Raw genomic sequence first — 10,287 nt, forward strand, 5'->3', positions numbered from 1 at the left:
CTGTTGATATGATTAGCGATTATATAAGGTCTCTCTCTCTCTCTCTCTGTCTGTGAGCATTTGATCCACTAAGCATTTTATTTTTCGCAGGTAAAGTATGATGATAACATACTACTACATCATGAATCGCTTGAACAAGGACGTGTAATAATAAATGTGTTCTGTTCGACAATGTCCACCTGTCAACTCAGGAGCATACATATATTTATATACCTTTCAGACTCTTCATTCCCAGGTTGATTGTCGAATCGGATATGCAAGACACCGAAGAGAATAAATACTGCACCTTTCATGACATCCCTCCTCCATAAGTTTCCTCAAAGTACTTAACGAAGACGAAATGAACCACAAATACGAAACGCCGGCTTAAATATCGAAGCTGCAAGGAGTACTAATGCAAACTACATGTCAAGCACCCAAGCGCACACATATAACCCCTTGTAAAATTGAACATATATATATACAAGGCTAGGAATCCACTTCTTATTGGCTTTAACCAAAACTGGTGTGCTGTGGCAACCTCCATGCGTTTTGCATGAATCCTGGAGTACCTCTTGAGATACAAAAATAGCAAAGGAGACCCTGCAAACCTAATCATCGGTAGTAGGAAGCCATGATGTAGAGGGTTATTGATGTTGCCAGGGTAACAAGCAGCTCCTGCCAATTACAAATGTACAGGAGTTGTCAGGCGCATGGAATCAGAAGGCCAAACAACATGAACGGTAATCGAGGATGAAGATGAAACCATCTACACATTTTTAGGATGCGTTATGATCAAGCAAGCACCAAGAACTAGAAAGTTTTCCACCTCAGATTGTGCAAAGTTACATTAAAGGAGAAAACAAAACCTTATATATGGGAAGAATCGGAACAGTTGTATCAAATAGTGTAGCATGGGTATAGAATAAAGTATTAAACTTGTAATAATGCAAATCATTGTTTCCAGCCATATCTTTTAAATCTCAGACACTAGCAGTGCTTTTACTATAAGAGTTGGAGTGGAACAAAACATTTGTACAGAAAATCAGAAGGCCAAACAACATGAACGGTAATCGAGGATGAAGATGAAACCATCTACACATTTTTAGGATGCGTTATGATCAAGCAAGCACCAAGAACTAGAAAGTTTTCCACCTCAGATTGTGCAAAGTTACATTAAAGGAGAAAACAAAACCTTATATATGGGAAGAATCGGAACAGTTGTATCAAATAGTGTAGCATGGGTATAGAATAAAGTATTAAACTTGTAATAATGCAAATCATTGTTTCCAGCCATATCTTTTAAATCTCAGACACTAGCAGTGCTTTTACTATAAGAGTTGGAGTGGAACAAAACATTTGTACAGAAAATCCAGCCAGGCGCCTATTATTCCCTGTTCTTGTCCTTCAATAACGAATCCAAAACCAGGACAATGATGCAATATACCACCGACCCACTATAAGGTGACAAATAGATGCAATAGTTAATACCCTATATGAATGACTCTGGCAGAACCAATCTACTCAATAATTGGATGAAATCATACTCATTATCATACTTGGTAGTATTGTGTTCATGATCCATTAAGACATTACAAAATTAGGATCGAGCTCAATTTGGTACCAAGATGTTGCTAGCAAGTTCTATCTGTGCACTATATACTCCACCAATTGATGACCCCACAAGAAAGATGGTGTCGAGCAATACCTGGTTATTGTAAAGAAACAAAGGAATGGCACGGCCTAAAACCTCAATGAGGTTGAGGAGTCCAGTGTAGCCCTGTGACAGTATTGAGCAGCCAAAGAATAAGAAATGGATGAAACCCAGACAAAGTATTTAAGAGAAAAGCCACTTGTAAGGAATCTAGTTTTTCTTAATATGCATACCAAGGATGAAACAGCAATACATCCGAAAACCAATGCAAGGGAACGAAGTATCCTCTTTCCCATGCGTACTCCCTTGCCTTCATCTTCACCATATTCCTGAAACCCAGAGCACGTACATGACTGAATTTAAATAGGTTTCTTAGATACCTCTTTACTTTGAATGAGTTGCTCTAGCATATAGATCTTAATGTTAAATTTGGCAAATGTAACCAAAACAGAAAGACAAATCAAAATGTTCCATGTCAAATAATTATTGCATGAAGAAGTTTCTAGAGAAGATAAATAAAAATCATTAGCAAGTTGTATGGGCCTCTAGAGTGGCTATATATAAACTATAGAAGCAGTTTTCACTGCTTGTGCACTGATCAATGATTATTAACTAACAAAACAACAAAACACACTCAAGATACTAATAGCTTGAGCACTCAACATCAGTTGTTCCTCATTAAGACAGACCACATAAGTATGACTTACATCTAGAGTAGGTGATACTGCAGGCTCAAATGCTTTTAACTTCTCAAATATTCGATAGAAAAAAATGAAAGCTAAAAACTGCAAAGGCTTCCATTCTGCATTCTGTTGGATCAGTACCCAGAGACTCTGCAAAATCAAAAGGGCAAAAGATAAAAATAACTAAAAAAGAGAGCCTTACACCAGTATATAGACAAGCCTGTGATCATCTTCATCAATGACATAGTAGGATACTTCGAAAGCCAGGTAGAACATCAGCAATGTTGTGACAGAAAAACTTTATACAAAGTTAAATGAATGTAGATTTTGGTCAAGTTATGATTCTAGACTGTGCAAGCATTTTTATAAATCCTCAGAAAATGAAAGCTGTGGTGAAATAAAAAAAGGTAATCCAATAATTCTGTTAGTTCTGAGATCATGAGTTTTCTTGGACTTGGAGACTATTATGAAAGACTCAATAATTGTAATAAACAAAACTAAGAAATATGCACTTTCTATAATCATATATGGTTTAGAAAATTCATGCCAAACTACGATTTGAAAAAGAAAAAACATATCATACAGAACCACAAGAAAGCATGGAAGGAAGATGGAGCATCCTACCTCTTTTCTCCTCAATGATGTATCTCCTCTCTTCTCTCCATTAGGTACCCCCTGCTATCTCCTTTGTCCAAAACGTTCAACCAGATAATGAAAGAGAATGCAACATTTCTTTTTCAATCCATAAAAGTTCCCTAAAAACTTAAGTGACCCCACGATCTAAATCCCGTTACCACTCACTTAAACCCTGTATAATTGATCCTATTATTTAAATTCAAATTTCTGTATTCAAATTTGAATTTCAAAAAATGAAATTTCTAATCATGCCTTTAAAAATTAAACAAATAAAATATTAAAAGAAAATAACATAATCATAAAACAGATGCACTCAGTCAAGTTTTACATTGACAGCAACACATGAATTGGTTAGTGTTGCTTTTCAGTTTTGATGCTGATATTGCAGGTAAGTTGTAATGGAAAGAAGACCAAAATGGTTGGACAAACTTGTAGGGGGGCGTCAAATGCACTAAACGAGTATTAGAAAAATTATGATGTCTGACAAATGGCATTCTATCATAATTATGTCTTTATAGACTCTTGAACAGGTTCACTGTTCTCACTGCTTTTTATCATAAATATATTGTAATATGAAAAGAATGAAATGTTGACAAGCCCACCTGATCTCTTATGGATGGATATGTCTATAATAGATTAAAAAAATACTAGTTTGCACTTATTATGGAAACATCAATCTGCATTCCAAGGACACAACAACAAACTATTCAAAAGAAATCAACTTCAAGAAAAACTTGGATCTTACAAAGACTGCAGAGATAGCCATATTAATGCGCATATCCTTCACGCTAGACTTGGAATACCTACAATGAGATAGAAGCAGACTAGATATGAAAATCTTCAAACATTAAAAGTGTTCCTCTAGTTATCACACAAAAGAAATACTACAAGGATGTTATGTCATTGTACACTAATACACAAAAAAAAAAAAATACAGATTAACATCAGCTAGTGACATTCTAGATCAGAGGATGTCAATTATGCATCAGCAAGTTGGATATATATAAGTAAAAGAACATTAGTATTAGTAGTCTGTTATTTATCAATTTAGTCATTACTACTAGTTCAGAATAAATTTAAATGTATAGCCTAATATCTAATGACATCTGGATGATATCAATAAAATTATAAGTCATACCCCATTAACATCATTTGTAAGAATTAGCAATGTTCTGGATTGAAACCCACCTTCACCAAATTATCCTTTCCTTACCCACATACCCACAATTTCAAGAAGGTGCCAGTTTGCTTAGCTGATAAAGATGCTCAATTCATTGCAAGGCCCTGATCAAATCTCATCTTTATCACATGCCATTAGGACGAAAAAAAGGGAAAAAAATAAAAAAAAGAGGAAAAGAGAAAAGGAACATTTGCCAGATAAGCCTTCCCTCCTCAACTACACAAGATAGAGGCTCAAACCCTTATGAGGCTACTCTGCCTTCCCTAGAGATAGTTTTAAAACATCTCAAGTAGTACTGCACACCCCACATCACCCCAGTGTCACCAATTTTGACCTACCAAATATTTGTATGAGAGCATATGTCCTTCCAAGTTTGAACCATTTAAACATCAGTATAGTATGCCTGTCATGTATAAATTCAGCATCCATTATGACCATAATTCAGATTAATGTTAGAAGACAGTGAAAAGATTGCAACTATCAGTGACCTTACAAATCTTGACCTCTTTTACAAAACAAGGGACCCAATGTTCCTTAACTTCCTAACTTCTCAAAAAGTATTCATTATGCTTATCAAACAAAAATAAGAGTTTTCCCTTACAAGGAGTTTCCTATTTAGCAATATACCTTCCCAACATGGTATTTTATATCTCGTGCTGGTCAACATAATGATCCTTGCATTTGCATACCTAAATGGTTCTTCTAGTACAACAGTATAGCACTAAGTCAAAAACATAAGCCCATTATCATGCACCATCCAGACGAGTACCTTGGTCCCCATGGTACTATTGGCTGCTTATCTGCATACTTGATATCCTTTGACACCTGAATTATGAATCAAGTACCAATATATAAGAATTTAAGGTAAAGATACCAACTAAAACAATATGACTGATACAAAATCAAGATAAGTTTGCTGCAAAAATTCATCCAAGAAATCATCAAATCAGATAAGAAATTGGACACACAAAACCATGCATCCATTGGTAATTTTACTAGAAGAGTTATTTAAATACCACAACTATAAAATAAATATATTAAAATAGTGTAATTTGCAACACATTCATGATGTAATTTAGCACACAATGAGAACTCTCCTCAAACAATGTGCAAGATATTCTCAACATGTTCTACAAGTTGAATCCAATATGTCACAGAGACATCCAAATCTTGCAATGTTAGGTTCAACCAAAATTTGCTACTTTACATTGTTCCCACAGAATTGGATATCTTACCATAGTGTCATGTAACCATGTCTACGTTCAAGCCCATAAACAAATCATAAGCATCGACAAATCAGCAGAATATGGCATTATCATAACCTCCTCATATTGATAAAACTAAATCATCGAACATGAAGCAAACTCAAGTCAGCAGAATTATGGCAATTGTTTTAGACTAGGATACAGAAGGATGTTGACGATACGTATCTAGTAATAATGCGCTTATGAAAAATCAATGCAGTCAAAGAAATGCTCCCATATTATTAGTAGTCTCTTCTAAAATTGTTGCAGGGAGAAAAATGAAGAGGCATTATAAAGGAGTACGACCTTAAAAGACCCAAATGTCAACCCTTTCTTCCTACTCTGCAGTTGTGACATCATGATTCTGTCATATGCCTTCTCTAGCTGAAACATGAAATAGAAACCTATAATTACCAGTAAAAATAAACAGCCCAATGTACAGTAAGCAAATGACTAAAAGCAATCAGATGCAGGTCAGCAGGCTAAAAGTTTCTTGTTTAGCAATAAAAATTAAACTAGTTGTCCATAACCTTAACCTACTTTGGCAAGGTATGCTTCATCTCCCCTACGCTCTGCATCCTTACGCTTTCTTGTATATGCCGCCTTCACCATATCAAACCCTTCTATCGAACTAACACCAAGAACCTACTAGCCAAAACGCCAAGAAACCATTACAAACAGTCCCCTTGCTTGAAATGTCAGATCCAGAGAATGTACGTTACCCCATATGGATTTTCATCGCCACTATCATATGGGCTCCCGGCAGCGGACGAAGCCATACATACTATCCGAAATTTACTCGATGGCTTTCTAAATAACCTGCCAGCCATCAATTAACGCCAAAGAATCACATCCCAGGTAGCTAAAAAAGAATCCAAGACGCTCAAGAATCATTTGGTAGAAAACATACCAAATTCAGTAACTGAAACTTCGAACGGTACATCGCAATAACATCAATTAATCGCACAGAGAAGCGTCGGATAACAAGGGGGACAAAAATTCTTGCGGAGGGTTTCGCGGGATTACCTAGCGAAGGACGAACGGAGCGGAGCCGACGGAATCAATGCGGCGCTCCTATGGCTGGTGGGGTGAAGCGTGGGCCAGACGAAGACGGTCGGGGTCACGGCCGCTGCCGCCGCCATGTCTCGAAGAGGAATTGGGAACTTAGGGTTTGGGCGGGTCCTCGTACTCGGAAGGCTGCTTGAAGACGACGGATACCATAATAACATATCCTGGGGAGAAGCCGTCATTTAGTAATCGCGACAAATCCGAATCCGAATCCGACTTATTTGTGTCGCGAGCACCACCTAACCACATCGAATCAATTTAGATCGAAAATTAGGCTAATTATTTTTTTATTTTTTTTATTTTTTTCCTCATATTGTTTTGTCAACTGTATTATGGATTCAACCTTAATCTACCAGCTTTACTTCAACCATATTATTTATATATATATATATATACTTAATTAATCTATTATTCCAACGGTTCAGATTCAAGCACATATGCATCACCACTCAAAGCATCATTCTCGTCCTTTGCGATGTCAAAGGTTCCTCCTTGGCTTCGGTTTCAACGAGGCAGATGCGCTGATGTTTACAACGGGCACTTGATGTTTCAATTTTGTTTTTAGAACATGTTTAATAGTGCAATTAATAATCCATGTAGCGTTGCTGCCAAGACGATGTCTCTGTCCTGCTTCTGCTCGATTGGAACGACGAAGATGTGTAGTCCTCCCGATTTAAAGGAGTTCGCAGGAGGCCCGGAAAGTCGGCGACGGAGGTAGAGGAGGAGAGAATGATGATGAGCCGCAAGCTGCTGCTGTTACTGCTGCTGCTCGCGGCAACCGCGGCAATGGCATTCGAGCAAAACTGCACCAGGAGATGCGGTAGCATCGACGTTCCCTACCCGTTCGGCATCGAGCCTGGCTGCTACCGGGACGGATTCGACCTCTCCTGCGACGTAACCGAATCCAAACTCTACGCTGGCAACATACAAGTCATCGGTGTGGATGTTCCGAATGGGCAAGCAAGAGTGTACAAGCGCATATCTTGGGACTGCGACGACTCCGTCTTCCCAGCCAAAGTATCAATCCCAATGGACCTTACTGGTTCGCACTACACGTTCTCCGACACCCGCAACAAGTTCACGGCCATCGGATGCGACACCATCGCGCTCTTCGTCGGTGCCACTGATCAGTCCTATTCGACCGGCTGCGTGTCTATCTGCAACGACAACACCACTTTCAACAACGGTTCCTGCTCCGGCGCCGGCTGTTGCCAGACCTCCATTCTCCGTGGGCTTCAATTCTTCAACATAACCTTTTCCTCCACCGGCCACGAGGACATCTCGTGGGACAACCCCTGTAGCTTTGCTTTCCTCGTCGACGGCAGTTGGTACTCCTTCCGAACAACCGATCTCAATGGAACTGACTTCTTTTACAGAAATGACGACCGCGTTCCGATGGTGCTGGACTGGTCGATAGGCGACGACGTGGGATGCGAGGAAGCACCGCAAAATTTGACCTCCTACGCATGCCGCAGCAATAACAGTTCCTGCCTCAACGCCACCAATGGCATCGGATATCTCTGCAATTGCTCGGGCGGTTATCACGGCAACCCCTACGTGGAAGGCGGATGCGAAGGTCTCCCTCTTTCTTCTCTCACCATGTAGCCAGCCTATCTGCTTCTTTCTGCTTACCTCCGCTCTGTTATTAGACATCAACGAGTGCGATCACCCAGAAAAGTATCCATGCCATGGATTGTGCGCCAATTTACCTGGGAATTACTCATGCATATGCCCCGAAGGCACGAGCGGCGACCCTTTCTTATCGGCATGTCATAGTTACAGTTCAAGCTCCTCAAGTTCGAGTGAGCATTCTTCCTTTACATTCCCACATGATTCTTCTCCTTCTTGACCCCTAAACATTACGATCGCGTGGGGATCTCCCGACGATGACGTTGTGCACAACCCCTTTTGCTTGCAGAAACTATCATCATAACCGGTGTCAGCGTTGGAGGGTGCAGTGTTCTGCTTCTCGTAGCTACTGTTGCACTATGGAGAATGGTGAAGTGGAGAACCGTCCAGAAAAGGAAGGAGAAATTCTATCAGCAGAATCTAGAGTTGCTAAGAAAAGAACAATCTTCTTCTTCGGATGTGGCTCTGATCGAAAGGATGAAGATCTATGAGCTAGAGGAGTTGGAAAAGGCCACCAATCATTTCGACAAAACCCGAATCATCGGCGGCGGAGGCCATGGGCACGTCTATAAAGGAATCCTGTCCGACCAACGTGTGGTTGCCATTAAAATGCCCAATATAAGCAATCAAGTTGAGCTTGCCCAATTCATCAATGAAGTCTTCATCCTTTCTCAGACCAACCACAGGAATGTGGTTAAGTTATTCGGGTGCTGCCTACAGACCCAAGTCCCTTTGCTAGTTTTCGAGTTCATCTCCGGTGGTACGCTCTCCGATCATCTCCTCGCTGGCAAAGGGGTCTCCCCTCTGTCGTTCGAAGACCGTTTAAGGATTGCCACAGAAGTAGCAAAAGCACTGTCCTATCTCCACACCGAAGCTTCCGTAACCATTTTCCACAGAGATATCAAGTCGTCCAACGTACTACTCGACGAGAGGAACACCGCAAAACTAGCGGACTTCGGTGCTTCCAGGTCTGTTTCCTTCGAGCAAACTTCGGTAGCTACCGCTGTTCAAGGAACACTTGGGTACCTAGATCCTGAGTACCAACAAACAGGAAGACTAAATGAGAAAAGCGATGTGTATAGCTTCGGAGTCATTCTGGCAGAGTTGCTGACAGGCCACCTTGCCATTCCTCGCCAGGAGAACAATGTGGTGAGATATCTAGTCATGGATTTCCTAGTTGCACTCAAAGAGAATTCGCTATTTAAGGTTCTAGATCCTCTGGTTCTCAACGAGGGGAGCCACGAGGCAGTTGAAAGGATCGCAAGGCTGGCGGAGACGTGTCTCAAACTGAGCGGTAATGACAGGCCAACGATGAGAGAGGTGGAGGATGAGCTCGAAGCCATAAGATCTAAGAAGGCACAAGCTGATGATACCATGGTTTCGGTGAATAGTGGACGTTCCAGTGTCGGAGGAGGCGCTGCATCATCCGAAATTAGTCGAAGAATTAGAACGGGAAAATATAGATCCGAAAGACAGTTCTCAAATGATGATGGCATAGATCTTGGGAATCCTGGGATCACAAGCCGTCTCGGGAGCACAACATCATCCGAAGCAAGTGGGAGGAGTTCAACGACGCAGTATAGCATGGAGATGGAAGTTAAAGAGAATATGTGAATGGATCGTTGTGTTGCTCGACGAATGAAGCTGTACATGCTATACATTTGTATACAGGTTGAGCAGAGCTTGAGATTGTCCTCCAATCATGCTCATGAACTAGGGTGATTGCCCTTGAGCCATGGGATGATTGATACGGTGAAGATACAATAGGTAAGTTTTATTATCTTTCAGCGACTGGATGTCTCACCATGCTGTTCTTTTGATAAGGAATGGCAAGCTGGCCTGTCAGCAACTCTGCCAGAATGACTCTGAAGCTATACACATCGCTTTTTTCGGGTTAATCTTCCTGCTTGGTGGAGATTGGGATCCAGGTATCCAAGTGTTCCTTGAACAACAGTAGTTATCGAAGTCTGCTCGAGAGAGAGACGGAGCTCGAGGCACCGAACTCTGCTAGCTTTGCGGTGTTTCTCTGTGGAAAATGGTTGTGGAAGCTTCGAAATGTAGATAGGATAATGTTGTTGCTACTTCTGTGGCTATTCTTACACGATCTTCGGACGACAAAGGCAAGAATCCTTCGCCACCGAGGAGATGGTCGGAGAGTGTACCGCCGGAGATGAACTCGAATACGAGCAAGGGGACTCCGAACAACTTAACCGC

At 40.7% G+C, this 10,287-nt stretch overlaps 3 protein-coding genes across 5 annotated transcripts; 2 read left to right on the forward strand and 1 right to left on the reverse strand.

Annotated features, from left to right (window-relative positions):
- Positions 1–341: 341 nt before the first annotated feature.
- On the reverse strand, positions 342–6,607 carry LOC135653329 (protein CHLOROPLAST J-LIKE DOMAIN 1, chloroplastic-like). 3 transcript variants are annotated; one of them, XM_065175201.1, is made up of 10 exons: positions 6,403–6,607; positions 6,099–6,195; positions 5,917–6,021; positions 5,683–5,760; positions 4,902–4,957; positions 3,698–3,755; positions 2,341–2,466; positions 1,867–1,962; positions 1,688–1,759; positions 342–657 (listed from the first exon to the last, which is right to left on the reverse strand). In XM_065175201.1, exons 1-10 carry the CDS (start codon positions 6,603–6,605, stop codon positions 595–597), a joined length of 954 nt encoding a protein of 317 aa, XP_065031273.1. In that variant the 5' UTR covers positions 6,606–6,607; the 3' UTR covers positions 342–594. The 3 variants fall into 3 exon arrangements, with proteins under 3 accessions (XP_065031273.1, XP_065031274.1, XP_065031275.1); XM_065175202.1 differs by lacking the exon at positions 5,683–5,760; XM_065175203.1 differs by lacking the exon at positions 2,341–2,466.
- Positions 6,608–7,230: 623 nt separating this feature from the next.
- LOC103972635 (wall-associated receptor kinase 2-like) lies at positions 7,231–8,049 on the forward strand. Its single transcript, XM_009386981.2, has one exon. The coding sequence runs from the start codon at positions 7,231–7,233 to the stop codon at positions 8,047–8,049; it is 819 nt and encodes a 272-aa protein (XP_009385256.2).
- A 390-nt stretch (positions 8,050–8,439) lies between these two features.
- Positions 8,440–9,687, forward strand: LOC135653018 (wall-associated receptor kinase 4-like). Its single transcript, XM_065174426.1, has one exon. The coding sequence runs from the start codon at positions 8,440–8,442 to the stop codon at positions 9,685–9,687; it is 1,248 nt and encodes a 415-aa protein (XP_065030498.1).
- Positions 9,688–10,287: the final 600 nt, after the last annotated feature.

The sequence above is a fragment of the Musa acuminata genome, chromosome BXJ3-11 (assembly GCF_036884655.1).
Source record: "Musa acuminata AAA Group cultivar baxijiao chromosome BXJ3-11, Cavendish_Baxijiao_AAA, whole genome shotgun sequence".
Lineage (NCBI taxonomy): Eukaryota > Viridiplantae > Streptophyta > Magnoliopsida > Zingiberales > Musaceae > Musa > Musa acuminata.